The sequence below is a fragment of the Molossus molossus genome, unplaced genomic scaffold, assembly GCF_014108415.1.
Source record: "Molossus molossus isolate mMolMol1 unplaced genomic scaffold, mMolMol1.p scaffold_m16_p_1, whole genome shotgun sequence".
NCBI classification, from domain to species: domain Eukaryota; kingdom Metazoa; phylum Chordata; class Mammalia; order Chiroptera; family Molossidae; genus Molossus; species Molossus molossus.
Window position 1 is genome coordinate 144,063,488 of NW_023425344.1, and position 16,238 is coordinate 144,079,725.

Here is a 16,238-nt window from a genome sequence, read left to right on the forward strand (position 1 = left end):
GTAACTTTTATGATTGATAATGATTGATCGTTGATTTGGAAATTATTTTGGTATACTTTATAAATTTGGTATAGTAATTTATGAGTTATATTTGGTATATCTTATGAGTTAAATTACTTGTGATTTTTAAAAATTTTTTTTAAAATCCTCACCCAGGAGGGAGGGAGGAGAGAGAGAGAGAGAGAGAGGGACAGAGTAACACCAATGTGAGAAAGACACATCAATTCGTTGTCTCCTGCATGACCCTGACCAGGGCATGGGATCTAACTGCAACCGAGGTACGTGCCCTTGACCAGAATCGAACCCATGACTCTTTGGTCCATAGACTGATGCTCTAACCACTGAACCAAATTGGCCAGGGCTACTTGTGATTTTTTTTTTAATATTTTTTTCTTTATTGGTTTTAGAGAGAGAGGAAGGAAAAGGCAGAGAGAGAGAGAGAGAAACAGCGATGAAAGAGAACATCGATTGGCCGCCCCCTGCATCCCCCCACTGGGGACTGGGCTCACAACCTGGGCATGTACCCTGACTGGGAATCAAAGTGGTGACCTCTTGGTACACGGATCAGCGTTCAACCAGTGAGCCACACTGGCCTGGCTACTTGTGACTTTTGTATATATTTTTTTCTCACTCATCTGTGTTTTGGTTTTATATCTAAAATTTTTGTTCTTAAATTATCTTTTTTTTTTTTTTTTTAATCCTCACCTGAGGATTTATTTACTTTTTTCCATTTATCTTTAGGGAGGAAGGGAGGGAAGGAGAGAGAGATAGAAGGAGAGAGAGAGAAACAACAACGTTAGAGGGACACATCAACTGGTTGCCTCCTGCACGACCCTGACCAGGGCCAGGGGTGAACCAAAACCGAGGTACATGCCCTTGACCGGAATTGAACCCGCGACTCTGGTCCCCAGACTGATGCTCCAACTGCTGAGCCAAACTGGCCAGGGTCTAACTGTCATTCGGGAAAATATGTTGTCTTTAATAAAGGAAGACATATTTGTTCATTTATTGGTAAACTCTTTGGTTGTGCTTTCTGTATCTTAATTTTAGTTAATTATGTAGACTTATGAGTTAGAGTAAGTATAGTATAAATTAAATTCAGATACAAGTACAAAGTCGTTTCTACAACTCCTATGAAGTAGGTATTCTAAAAGTTAACTTTGTAGGTTGGTTGTTTAAAACCCTATCGCTATTTCCCATAAAATGTAGTGTTATAAGGACTGATTAGGGTGACCAATTCACTATTGAATTGTCCAGACATTACTGAAATAAAGTATTAGTAGTATCAATCAAGTCTATGTAATCACTATTGTTAGTATTGTTTTCATTCATCCATTGATGAAGAAAATACATTTAAAACCACAACTGGAGGTATAAAAAATACATCCACATAATGGCTGGTGTTAAAGGGGGGGTTAATACTTTTTGGGAAAAGCAGTTTGTTAACTTTCTCCTACTATGGGAGGTTGCACATTTGAGAATCAGATTCCCTGTTGTCTCTAAGGATTGTCTTGGGTTGGAGACTGCCTGTGTTGAAAACCAGTTTTGCTGCAAAGTGTTAGCTGTAATTATCAGCATTCAAAGTAGAATCTCTTTCAGAAGAAAATCATATTTGCATTCATTCTGACAACCCAGGTAGAGGGAAAAGAGCTACCTCAAAATATCCAAGAGCAGAAAGAGACAAAAGCATTTACCACATTGATTAACAGGGAGAAATGTGCAGAAGGGATACACCTGGGGTAATGGGAGTAAAGAAGTGAGGCCTGGAAATGAGGTCAGTGTGTTCTGCCTAGAATATAGAGTTAACAATTGCATCTTAGAAGTCCAGGAAGAAAAGATCATCCATAGCAGTGCTTCTAAACTTTTTTTTTTTTTTATCCTCACCCGAGGATATTTTTCCATTTTTTGTACAGATAGAATGGGAGGGAGAGAGAGGAAGGGAGAGGGAGTGAGGAACATCGACGTGAAGGGACACATCGAGTGGCTGCCACCCGCACGACCAACCAGGGCCGGGGACAATCTGCAACCGAAGTACGTGCCCTTAGCGGGAACTGAACCCGGGTCTCTCGGTACCGCAGGCCGACGCTCTAACCGCTGAGCCAAACCGGCCAGGGCAGTGCTTCTAAACTTTAATGTACATACACATTACCTGGGGATACTGGCAAAATGCAGATGGTCTAGGTTGGGGGCCTGATATTCTGCATTTCTAACAAGCTCCCAGTTGAGGTCCACACTTTTGAGTGGCAAGGACCAGGAACAAACAGGAAGAAGAGTGAAGCACCCAGAGGAATGCCTCTTTATATACAAGTAAATTCTTGGGTTGTGCTCTTTAGTTAATGTTAACTTATCAATATAAAACAGAATGAGGGCCTGGATAGAAGAGAGGGAAAATATCTAAACAGCGCCATATACACAGTAGGTGTTCAATAAATGATTGTTGACTAATGGTTTTTATGTTAAAAAACCCACATATTCAGATACTTTAATTGACCTTTAAAAAAATCAGAGCAGATATCATTAGGGGAAATAAAGAACATTTATCAAAACTATGGCTTTGAATCTGGTTGTTTTGTAAAATTTAACATTTAAACCCTGTTTGGGAATGAGGTTTCTGACTTGTTTCATTATCTGAAAATTCATTTGGTATTTTATTCACAATTTTTTTCTTGCCTTTAAAAGATTATGAGAGTTATAAAACATTTAGATTCAAATGGCTTAGAAACTGTATACATGGAGGGAAATAATTGGAATTAGGGTCATTGCTGTCAATTATTAATAAAAATGGTAGGTGTCTTGTACAACTTTTTAGCTTAGTTGTTAAAACTAGGTGACATCACATTACAGATTATTATTTTAAAATATTTTTGTTATTAACATTTTATAGCTAAATTTATTTTTTATTTGTTATCAGCGTTATGTTTGGTGGAAGAAAAGTTTGGAGGTTTGGACAAAAGATCATCCATTTCCTATTGACATAGATTACATGATCAGTGACACACTAGAACTGCTAAGACCAAAGATCAAACTCTGTAATTCTCTGGAAGAATCCATCAGGCAGGTACACGACTTGGAACAAGAATTCTTAATAAAACTAGGTAAGCAATTGATTACACAGAGAAAATGAAGGTGATATTTGGCAGATTGTTTTTAGAATTTGCTTTATAATGTTATCAGCGTTTACTTTTGTATAATTTCCATTTTGATATTGAGTGTGACATAGTATTATTAGGTAAGACGTGGGTGACATATTTTTTTATTTCATTAAATAGTCCCAAATTGGAGGCAAATAGTTATATAAGAGTTGAAGCCAATGATAGCGATGAATAAACACAATCCTATTGGCCTCTTAATTTTAGAATTTTTGGATTCCAATATAAAATCTACTTTTAATTAGACCACCTCTTATAATACAGTATATAATTGTAACAAGCATTATTTCCTAAGACAGTATAGACTAGAAACTATAGTAGGGGAATACCTGTTAGAAATTTGGAACTGGACTACAGAATTTCAGACCTTACTCACTGGGAGAGTTATCTCTATTTCTAAGGACTAGAGAAAATGTGAGAAATGTGCTATCGAATTGGTCTGCTTACTTTCTCAGTGTTCTGAGATTATTGTGGAAGAATAGTTAGTTCTTGAATAGCTCCCACAAGGGACTGTAGGATCTGACTAACTTTGTCAGTGGAAATAATTGGAACCACATGCAACATTACTAATCTGATTTACTTGCAGATAGTTGTTAGCATGTTTCATTTTAGTCATTTCAAAGTGACATGTTTTCAGGCTGTTAAGCTAATATTTTATTTCCTGCTAGTACTTGGGACCTAGCAGGAAATAAATTAGGAGATTCTTACCATCACCAGTTACATTAATTGTATAAATTTACTATATTGCATATCTGAAGAACCACTTTTCATGGTGAAAGCATTTATGACTTATTTTTCCTATTATGTCCAATATATTAGTAGGATTTTTTTTCTCCAAAGGTAAATCCTCTTTTGAAGAATATGATTGCTGTTATCTATTTGAACATTAATTTTAAAGGTGCTTTGACTATGCAGCTGTTAACTTTGTTACTACTCAACCCTTAAAGGCATATGTGATTATCTACTTATTTATTTCATTTACTTTTGTTGTTGTTGTTAATCCTCACCCAGGGATCTTTTTCCATTGATTTTTAGGTAGAGAGGGAGGGACGGAGGAGAGAGGGAAATAGAGAGAGAGAAACAGAAACATTGATGTGAAAGAGACACATCGATCGGATGCCTCCCACATGACCTGGATCGGGGCCGGGGCCGGGGATCTAACCTGGCAACCCAGGTACATGCCCTCGACTGGGAATCGAACCCAAGACCCTTCAGTTCACAGGCTGACACTCTTAACTACTGAGCCGAACCAGCCAGGGCTCATTTACTTTTTATTCTTTGAAATAGTTGAGTTTTAGCCTTGTTTCTCACAGACCTTTATGAATGATGACCTGTATAGTGGGCATGAGGGAATACTAGTCTGACAACCAGTTTGGTAGCAGTAAAAAGAACATTGTGCTTTATTCTTTATAGACTGAAGGGTTAAATTAAAGGACTTCAGGCTCTCTTGAGGAGTGTGTCCTTGTTAGAATATGGGAAGGGAAAAGTAAATCACTGTTTGCAAATGCAACTCTAAAGATGGTGGCAACTGGAATTATTTTGCTACAAAGTTGTCCCATTTTTATCCCGTTTTAGAGTCTGAATATCAGGAAGAAGAGCTGTGTAAATAAATCTATGTTAAATCTATTTCCTTTGGTTAAACCCATAAGATAATAAATATAGTATCAAGAGCCTTTGGTAGTTTTTTATGTTCAAGCAGTTAAGAAATTCATTATCTCAGTTTTATAGCAACTCAGTTCTAGCATAATAGTTAATGCAATAACACTAAAATTTCCTTTATTATGTTTAACATCAGTTTTAAATCACTTTTAATATTATTAAAAGTAATAAATACTCATGGCAGAAATTTTGAAAAATACCAAGACAAAAATCACTGATATTCCATACTTAAGGATGTTAACATTTTGATACATTTTCTTCTTTTCTTTACATTTTCACGTTTAGTTTTACAAGTGGATATTCCCCTTATAATGGATTTTTCACATAATTATGAAATTTCTTCCTTACATAAAGTATTTTTCTAAATCTTTTTTATTTTATATATTTTTATTTTTTTATCCTCACCTGAGGACATTTTTTGCATTTATCTTCAGATAGAGCGGGAGGGAGAGGGGGGAAGAGAGAGAGAGAAACATTGACATGAGACTCTCTGGTCCACGGGCCAATGCTCTAACTGCTGAGCCAAACCAGCCAGGGCTCTAAATCTCTATTTAAAAAAAAAAAAAAACAGCCCTGGCCGGTTTGGCTCAGTGGTTGGAGCATCGGGCTGCGGTTCCTGCTAAGGACGTGTACCTAGGTTGCAGTTTGTCCCCGGCCCTAGTTGGTCATGTGGGTGACAGCCACTTGATGTGTCCCTTTCATGTCGATGTCTCTCTCTCTCTCTCTCCTCCTCCTCCTCCTCCTCCTCCTCCTCCTCCCTCTTACTCTATCTGAACAAAAAATGGAAAAATGTCCTTGGGTGAGGATAAAAAACAAAAGAAACAAAAACCCCCAAACTGGCTATATTTCTTTGTATAAATGTGCCATAGTATATTTTAGTTTTGTTGTTTGACACTTAGATTATTTCCAATTTTGCATCATTCTAAATAACATTTGAGTTATTTTCATATGCATCTTGTTTTTTTTTAGTATAGACAGAATTATTCGCAAGGGCATTTTCTTTAAAGTTAAGAACAAGCCCTGGCCAGTTTGGCTCAGCGTTTAGAGCATCGGCCTGCGGTCCGGAGAGACCCGGGTTCGGTTCCTGCTAAGGGTACTTCGGTTGCAGTTTGTCCCCGGCCCTGGTTGGTCGTGCGGGTGGCAGCCACTCGATGTGTCCCTTCACATCGATGTTTCTCTCTCTCTCTCCCTTCCTCTCTCTCCCTCCCACTCTATCTGTACAAAAAATGGAAAAATATCCTCGGGTGAGGATAAAAAAAAAATAATAATAAAGTTAAGAACAAAATAAGGTGGTAATAAGCAATATTATTTAATCCTGGTTTGGAATTCGAACTAGTATTGTAATAAAAGGAACAAAAAAGGAGGAAATAAAAGTGAAAAAAGAAAAGAAGTCATAAGAATAAATTACATTATAAATTTAAAAAGTGTGTTTCATAAATTAAATTAGAAATAAAATCAGTAGGATGGAATAAAAGGGCCAGAAGTTGCCCAGTTAAATATAAAACATTTTTGTTTATGGTGAACTAGGAATGTTAAAGATAGGATTATGGCAACAGGTGAACATTTGGAAGGAAAATTGACGAGAGCGCCACCATTTATATCTTCAAACTCTAGGTGGATTAAAGAATTACGTATTTACTTTTTAAAGTTAAAGATAGATCTGATTATCAAATATTTACAGAGGTGTTAATTTTCCCAAATTTTAAAATGATAGAGGAAAGCACACATAGACAGATTTGGGTGTTTACACTTATACAATACAAAAATGAATGTGAAAAAAGTTTTCTTGTCAGGTTATTAGCACTTACATAAAGAACACAGGCAACTTGATAATAGAATAGAACACCCCAATAGAAGATTGAACGTGAAATAATCAAATAAAGAAGGGCAGGTTAAATGATCAAGCCAACGCTTCTCTTTCGGACATGTTAAGTATATGGAGGAAATGCTCAGCATGTTTAGTGGACAGAGAAATAGAAATTAAAACACAATCTGAAAGGAAGTATTACAATTATTACCATCTCTGTCATGAGCAGGAAAACTGAGTCACTAAGCAGTTCAAATTTAAGAGAACAATATTTGATTTCTGTCCCCAAGTACAATTAATTCTGAAACACACATTTACATATTTTACTGTCTAGAGTTTGCATTTTGTCATCTCCGTTTTTTTATATATATACATTTTTATTTGCATTGTTTATTTTAGATTGCAGTGACTTAGAGGTCAGCAACTGGATAGTTACATAGTTTAACAAATGCAAAATATAATTGTTATAAATTTTTTTTGAACCTATAATTTGTGATGCAAATGCAAACATGTTAGAAATAGTATGTGTTTTCCTTGGAAATTAGAAGTATGGCTATCAAAACAAAGCTACTTATACAATATAGTTCTTCTCATGACACATGTTTTAAGTGGATATAACAGATTTGTGATGGTGTTTCCTGCCATGTGAGTTTATCACCACTGTGATATTTTTACTGAGAATGCTTAGATTTATACAATCCTGACTTCCAATTTTTTGTCTTTGATAACTTAAATAACAATCCAGTATTTTACTTCTTCAAGCCCCTATAAACAAATAAAATTTACATATATAAATTCTATTTGTATCTATGAAAACTAATAAGTAATAGGTAGAAAATATTTGTTAATGGAATTTAAATCTGAGACACAAATTTTTATTTCTCAGGTTTATTCTCCATTTAAAATAAGTCTTGCTGAGCTTCATCCATCGACTCAATTTTTTTTAGATTTTTCAAACTTGAATGGACCTACTTTAATCACTCTATAGCTCCATATTTTAGTCAGTTTTTAATTAATTGCTTAGACTTAGGACACGAGTAATTTTTACTTTTACTGATTGGGTTATTCAAACTCTCTGGGCTTCAGTATTCCTCATAAAATGGAAGGGTTAAATCACATCATTAGTAAAGTTTTTTCCACACTAATTGCCCAAGATTCTGTGAGTAAACAACTATTTACTAAACACCTACTGTGTATTTATCGATTATATGGCCTCTGATAAGTTTTGAATATATGTATAAAACAAGTTCTTTGTTCTTAAGAGTCTTCTAATCTAATGTAACTTTTATGAAGTCATTTAAAAAATATTACATGGTATGTATATATCCTTAAATGTAAAGTGCTGTGATAAACTCTCCGAATGCTTTAGAAGCAAATAGGGAGAAAAGTAATGGATTTTATATTGAGAAGAGTATTGGATGGGGAAGATCACAAGATAGGATGCTTTAAAGACAGAAGAGTCTGATCTCACTACAGCAGAAGGCTTGGGAGAAAACATGGGAAAGAGTCAGAGCAGATGAGGCCATATTATGTGCCTCTTGAAAGTAGAGAGAATAGTTTGGGATTCAAGTGATAAGAAGAATTGAGTAGGCAGTGAAATGTGGATGAACATGGGGAGGTGGAAGCAAATCCAAGCCAGGGAGTTCACATAGGAGAAGGCTGTTACTGAAGTTACAGCTGCTAGGTGTGTCACCATATTGCTTTGCTTTTCTTCAGTCTTAATTTGCAGACATTCAAATTGATAGCCAAATGTGATTTCTCCATTAATGTGACATAATTTTATATCTTGGAGTTTTTAGAGATTCTTGAAATATTTGATAAACAAGTGGAACTGAGGTGGCATCTTATGTGCTGCTACATTTTGCCTTTGTTTTTTGAGACTGAAATAAACAGTTTGAAGCTCTAAGAAAAGGAAAAATGTTATATATATATATATATTTCTTTTTTCTCTAGTGAATAAGAAATGTATCAGTTGAAATGAAGTTCTGTTTAATTTTTTTAATGTTTATCAAATTAATTTAAAATTTTGTTCTTATTTTACTGTTGTTGTGAGAAAATGGCTGTTGAATTTTCTTAACACATACTTTTAAATGAAATAGTATAATATTGGAAACTTGTCTTTATCTTTTTAAAATGTATTTTTCTTCTTTACCATCATTTCAAGGCCTAGTAAATGACAAAGATTCAAAAGATTCTATGACAGAAGGAGAAAATCTTGAAGAGGATGAAGAAGAAGAAGAAGGAGGAGCTGAAACAGAAGAACAATCTGGAAATGAAAGTGAAGTAAATGAACCAGAAGAAGAGGTGATGACTTTTATTTATAGCAAATAGGTACATTTGTACAAGAGTATTTTGATTATATAAGCCACGATTTTCTTTATAAAATAAAATATACCCCTCAGTTTTATTATAGTAAATGTTTGTTGTAAAATCTTTGGATTAATTAAGGGTTTTAAAAATGGTAAATACTGATCATAGGATTGTTTTTATTATTAAGACTGGTTTTTTTTACGGCAATTTTAGGTTTATAGTAAAATTGAAGGGTAGGTACAGAGATTTCCTGCGTTCCCCATATTGTATCCCAGACATGCACAGCCTCCTCCATTATCAGTCTCCTTCACTGTAGTGGTACATTTGTACATTGATGAACCTACATTGACACATCGTCATCACCCAAAGTCCATAGTTCACATTAGGTTCATTATATAGTCTGTGGACATGTATAATAACATGTATCCATTATTCTGGTTAGTATTTTTATTTAATAAGCAATTTGAAGAAAAAAATTGATCTTCTTTGTATCTTAATCTCACTTTTGAATATGAACTTATAACCTGTGGGTTTTATGAAAACAAAATTGCTAACTAGATATTAATGATCTTTGCTTTATTTTTCTCAGATATAATGATATATGAAATCTGAGATTTGCTTCATGATCTGGAGGTAGACTGGGGAATAAGTTAGGAGTTTAGAAAAAAACTATAAACTGACCATGAGCTAATAGTTGTTCATTTGTGAAATGAGTAACTAAAGGTTCATTAAGCTATATTGTCTCTCTATATATTTAAATTAGAAAGTAAAAAAATGAAAAAGGATGAATAAGAATAACAATAAAATAATAATGAAAATAAAATTTAAACCACGGAATTAGCACTTTTTCATTTGTTTTAGTATAAGCATAAGTTTATAATTATTAAGGTTAATATTTTTTTTCTTTTTGGTCCTTGGATGCTTAAAGCATTTAGGAGAGTGTAATAATTTGAAGTGTTATTTTAATTTTTCTGAGCCTTAGTTTTTTCATATATAAAAATGGGAACGGTAAGGCTTATCTTTCCTTCTTCAGAACTGGATAAAACAAAAACAAAATGAAGTATGTTGAGAGCACCTTCCAAACTGAGATGCTTTTATACAATGTAGTGCTTTATAAAATTGAGTCACTGCTTTCAACTGGTAATGATGCTAAAATTGAACTGTCGCTTTGGATGGATGTTAAAAAACAATTATGACAAATTCTTACTTAGGGAGGAGAAAAATACAAAAGGTTCAGGAAACTCATTCCTTGTGGAATTCAAGGAAGAGATTTTACAAAGGATCTTTGTATTATTAGATCAGTGGAAGATAGTGAAATGGGGTTTTAGCTACTGGTATGTAGTAATTGTTGCCAGTTGACTTTACCCTACCATTGAGAATAATAAACAATTGTACAGACATTTCCAAATCTTTATAAGGCATGTAAAATGTAATAACCGTTTTCAAAATGTTTTAATCTTCTAATGTTAAATAATTTCAGGAGGGTTCTGATAATGATGAGGATGAAGGAGAAGAAGAAGAGGAAGAGAATACAGATTATCTTACAGATTCAAATAAGGAGAATGAAACTGATGAAGAAAATACTGTACGTATGGCTGAAAATTTGCTTCTTGAAATTGTGCAACATTTTCATGGAATTTCAGTTTTAGCCACCAAAGTTTTATTTCTTGTGATTATTGAAAACTATTTCTTTAGAAATTTATTTTCAATTTGTTTTCCTATATACTTTTCTTCAACAAGTTTTTTTAATATTTAATAATGTTATGTGTTTTACTCCTTCAGTATGTTGAACAAGTTATTAATACAAAAGGCTCTGCCATACAGAACATTAGTATTAAAATTTCTAATCTGATTTCTTATTTGTATTTGGTTTTAATAAGGAGGTAATGATCAAAGGAGGTGGACTTAAGCATGTACCTTGTGTAGAAGATGAGGACTTCATTCAAGCTCTGGATAAAATGATGCTAGAAAATCTTCAGGTATGAAATGTTGCTGTAGTCCAAAATATCTTCTCAACACAAAACATTGTACCACATTCAATTCTGGTTAGTAGGAGGGTCTCTATTATCTAAACATCTGCTTCTGTGGCATTTTCCTAATTTATACAGTTTGCAGCTGCCAGTGCTGGCATTTCATGTCCTGATTTGCACCCTTTTTTGGTATCGAGTGAGGGGAACTGTAGTAAACACAAGACTTGGAATAGGGTGATTGTACCAACTTCTGCCTTTTCTTTCTGAATCACCTCTAAGACCCTTTACTTGCAGTTTATTTAGGAGTCCTACTTTGTAGAAGATAAATATTTGGGGAAATTTAATGTAAATTCCTAAGTTTGATTTATAATTTGAATAACATATATAAATATTTAGAGGAATATTAGTTATTTGATGTTTAAAGAAATGTTGGGCCCTGCCGGTGTGTCTCAGTAGATGGAGCATCGTCCCATGCCCCAAGTCACCAGTTCAGTTACTGGTCAGGGCACATGCCCAGGTTGTGGGCTTGAACCCCCCAGTACAGAGGCGTGCAGGAGGCATCTGATCAATGTTTCTCTCTCATTGATGTTTCTGTCTCCTTCTCCCTTACTCTCGAAAAAGTCAGTAAAAAAAGAAATGTTAGCTTTTTAATATATTCATAACATTAATACACTGGATTTTATAAAAAGCTCCATCAGCCCAGTAATTTACAGTAATTGTGTTTTTTTGTAGTTAGAGGTAAAATCTCATAGACTGTTTACTTTAGCCCTATACATAGTAGCTGTTATTAAACACTTTGCTGACTTGAAAAGAGTGCTTTTGTTGGAGTGATGGGATGAAAGCTACTTGGGGTGGGTTCAATGGAAAATGAGAAGGGAGGAGATGAAAATGCCAGGTAACAGATATAATTACCTCTTAAGGAGTTTAATTAGAAAGGGAAGAGAAATGGGGAGGCTTTATAAAGCAACTTTTCTTACGTTACATTAGTCAGAAGCCTCATAGTCATTCATTTGTCTAGCAAGTATTTATTGAGCACTTACTGTGTGCCTAACACTGTGCACCATCAGATTTAATATAAAATAGTAAGTTGAAACCGACCTCCTTTCTACTCAGAGTATGTAGTTTTATGGTGAAGGTAGATATTTAGCAACTAAACAAATACATACTTTCAAATTGTGATCAATGCTCGAGAACTAAAAGAACAATGCTTGGTAGAGTTTAAGGGAAAGGGCATTCTTAAGATAATCAGGGAAGGCATCTCTGAGATCATGACTTTAAGAAAAGACAGGTAAAATTGAGTCATCTAGGTGAAATATGGGAACGATTTGTCAAAGTTCCTGAGATAAAAAATAACTTGCAGTGTTTGTAAAACTAAAAGAAGGCCAGTATTAATAGAATATAGTCTATCTGTGGAAGGGTGGCACAGCATGAGAATGGATAATTGGATGGGATACCTTTGGAGTGGCCTGGTTCTATATGGAGGTGGTTCAGTCCGGGACAAACTAAAAGGAGGGAGACTGGATAGAAGGGTATTGTTATAACCCCAAGTGAGATATGATGTTCGTCTGTCTTGATAGTGCCAGGGCACCTGGAGGGAAGTCTGGATTTGAAAGCTGTTTAGGTGGTAGAATGGACTGGATTTATTTTGTGCTTGATTGGATAATGGTATGGGGGATGAGGAGTCAAGGACAACACAGTTTTTTAGCGTGGGCCACTGGCTAGTCTCTCTAACAGGAAACAAGGGCAAGGTGAGCAGGCGTTCCACTTGGCCATGATAAGTTTGAGAAGTCTGTGTGGAAATGTCTGGAGATCAGAAGAGAAACATAAATGGAATGGTTGTTAGAGCATATTTAAAGCCATGACAATGATTGAATCACTCAGGTGTGAAGTGTGGAGAGAAGAGAGAAGATTCAGAGTTAAGCCCTCAGGAACCCCAATTGTGTAATGTATAGATAAGTTACAAATCACGATTTGTCTAACATGATCCTTTTCAAATTTTAAGTAAAACGTTTTTATAATCTTTAAAATCTTGTGAACCTGGGATAACTTCAGGCAAAGTGTAACAAATTGGAAATTAGAAATAAAAAATAAAACCTTACACCTTTATTAACATTTTGCTTGATTTGCAAGTCTCTTGAAAATATGGAACCCATATTAAAAGACTATTTAAATTGCAGTGAAGTTGCTCTGACCAGTTTGGCTCAGCAGTTAGAGCGTTGGCCCTTGGACCAAAAAGTCTTAGGTTTGATTCCGGTCAAGGTCACATACCTCGATTGTGGTTCAGTCCCCAGCCCTGGTCGGGGTCGTGTGGGAGGCAACCAGTTGATGTGTCTCTCTCACATCAATGTTTCTCTCTCTCTCTCTCTCTCTCTCTCTTTTTCTTTCTCCCTCCCTCCCACTCTATCTGAAAATAAATGGAAAAATGTGTCCTAGGGTGAGGATTACAAATATATATATATATATCTCAAATTAAACATTTAGGAAAAAAATAATAAATTGCAGTAAAGCCATTTAAAAACCTTCATGGCCTTTCGGCTTAGCTTTGAAGAATCATATTTAGTTTTTTCCTTATTTGTGTTCCATTCATCAGACATTGAGATTTATTTGCAGTTCCTTAAATGCACTGCGCTGTTTCATATCCTTACATTTGTATCTGTTCTTCCTCTTCCATATCCCATCTACTCGGAAAAAGTTGTATGAAGTCTCTAATGTTCTCAAATGTCCCATTTTTATTCAGCTTTTCTCAGCACTTATTCATTCCCAACCAGGCAACTCTATCTCTAACATAGTTTTTATAACTTGGATGAATCATATTTAATTAATCTATTTCTCTCTTGATTAATAACTTTATGAGTTCTTTGAGAGTAGAAACTTTTTTTTGGAATGCTAATACCTCCAAGCCTAACATAGTAAGTCTTCAGTGAAGGTTTGTTTAAATAAATTGGTTTGATAAATCTAGTGTAAATGTTAAAAATATTGATATTAACAAACAGAAGTTAGTCTGAACATTAATAGATTCCATTTATTTGTAAATATTAATTGAGTACTCACTGTGTGTAAAGCATTGCTATAGAACACTAGGGAAAAGGGCTTATTTACAGTGATGAAACCCACCAGTCTTGGGGGGTATTCTCACAAATAAACAGGCAGTTATGACATGAAAATTATGAAGGAAGATGTATGCTGTGATTATGAATGAAAGGACACAGTATATTCGAAGAACGGGAATTTTTTTTCTTTATTGATTTTAGAGAGAGAGGAAGGGAGAGGGAGAGAGATAGAAACATAAATGAGAGAGAACATCGATTGGCCGCCTCCTGCATGCCCCCCACAGGGGATTTGGCCCACAACCTGGGCATGTGCCCTGACCAGGAATCGAACTGGTGACCTTTTGGTGCATGGGTCGATGCTCGGCCACTGAGCCACACTAGCAGGGTGGAATAGGGAAGTTTAATAGAACCAACAACATTGTGTGTTTGGGCTTAGAGGGGCTAGAGTGATAATCAAGAGCCAAGTAACAGTTCTTCCAAGCCAGGTGTAAGGGTTTGGGGGCCAAGGAAGACAATGGATTCATTCATCTGCATCTCACAAAGATTAATCAGACTCTAATGATTATGTCTTGAGAAATATAACACTGAATGAATTGTTTACAATTTATATTTACATATATCTGTGTACTTTGGAGTATTAATATTTTTTCATTTCTGTCTTCAAGCAACGAAGTGGCGAATCTGTTAAAGTGCACCAACTTGATGTTGCTATTCCCTTGCATCTCAAAAGTCAGCTGAGGAAAGGGCCCCCACTTGGTGGTGGGGAAGGAGAGACAGAGTCCACAGACACAATGCCATTTGTCATGTTAACAAGAAAAGGCAATAAACAGCAGGTAAGAAACTGCCCACTGTGTATTCACAATTGATAGTTATCAATTGTAAGTAGTAACTGTTTTTTTTAGGTTCTAAATTCTTTTTTTGCCTACAAGAGGAAAAGAGTTGGAAACATTGAAAGTGTTCAGCGGTAGAAATAGTTTTATCTAGTATATATATATAGAAGACTCATCTGACTTGTACCGAATGGTAATTTTGAATGGCAAAGACATTTATTTCAGTAGGAAGATTTCCTAAGTATGCTCATAGAGGGAAAGGAAAAAAGGGTGATGACAGATACATCTCAAGAAGATGCTCATACCCTGGCCAATTAGCTCAGTTGGTTAAGAGCATCATCCCAATTCACCAAGGTTCCAGTTCAATCCCTGGTGAGAGCACATACAAGAATCAACCAATGACTGCATAAATAAGTGTTAACAACAAAGTGATGTCTTTCTTTCTCTCTCCTACCCTTCCTTTACCTCTCTAAAAAAAAAAAAAATCAAATATTGATCATGAAAAAAAAGGAAAATGCTCAGTTGTCAAGGTTTTTCTTGAAAGTCATTGTTTTTTGACCCTGATCCTTCTCCATTCTCCTTAGACTGCTTCCCTCTTCTTTCCTGTACTTCACAGATGGCCCTCAGAATCATTTTCCTGACTACTAAGCTGTTACTTCAGGGATTCAAACATTGACAGCTCACGTCCTGCTGAGGGAGATAGACAAACATCATATACTTGCATATAGTGAAAGTGCTATGAAGAAAATAAAGCCCAACTCTCAGACACAACTGTAGGATATATCATGTATTACCAATTCTGTAAGAACATTTTTGAAATCAAGCTGCTGCTTAGAGTTGATAGAATCTTATGATACTTGACAGCATTTTCCTGTTTTAGTGGTATGTAAAATAATGGTGCATCTTATAATGGAATCTTAGGTTCTGTGAAATAGGGTCACTACTACAGTTTCTCATAGATATTTATTGTTTACTTGCTACACACCATGCACTATATTCTACGTGCAGGAGCATACAGCAGGCAAAGTCCCTCCTCTCTTGGGAGATTTCATTCTAGTGTTGGGAGGCAGATAGCAAAATACATATGGTCAGGTTGGGAAAATGCCATGAAGGAAAATAAAGCAAAATAAGAAGGTAGAAAGCGACTGTGGTAGGGAAGAGGCCATGAGAGGAAGATTGCTGTTTTAGAAGGGAAGACCTCTAATGAGGAGTCACCTCTGGTGGAAGGGATATTTTGTTTCCTCTCTACCAGTGCAACCTCAAAGAGATGATTGCCTAAATTTTATCTCTGCTTTTGTCATATAATTTCTTGTTTACACAAAGGATCAAAGTTGTACAGTATGCCATTATTTTACTGTAGTGCAAGTAAATCTTGAGGTACAAAAACTGTATGCTAATTAGAATGTGGAATGAATGACTGGAAAGAATTTATATCGTGACTCATTTTAATAGTTAACTTTGAC

At 35.3% G+C, this 16,238-nt stretch overlaps 1 protein-coding gene across 8 annotated transcripts in view; it reads left to right on the top strand.

The window, feature by feature from the left end:
- Positions 1 to 16,238, top strand: part of UPF2 (UPF2 regulator of nonsense mediated mRNA decay) — a 121,869-nt gene that overhangs the window by 88,383 nt on the left and 17,248 nt on the right. For 6 of the 8 annotated variants that reach the window (XM_036254583.1, XM_036254577.1, XM_036254561.1 and 3 more), the window contains 5 exons: positions 2,912 to 3,095; positions 8,780 to 8,919; positions 10,406 to 10,510; positions 10,806 to 10,904; positions 14,611 to 14,778. In XM_036254583.1, coding sequence (XP_036110476.1) covers positions 2,912 to 3,095; positions 8,780 to 8,919; positions 10,406 to 10,510; positions 10,806 to 10,904; positions 14,611 to 14,778 — 696 coding nt within the window. Of the gene's footprint in view, positions 1 to 2,911; positions 3,096 to 8,779; positions 8,947 to 10,405; positions 10,512 to 10,805; positions 10,905 to 14,610; positions 14,779 to 15,359; positions 15,477 to 16,238 lie in introns of those variants that run through there. The other 2 variants (XM_036254602.1, XM_036254607.1) reach the window with 2 other exon arrangements.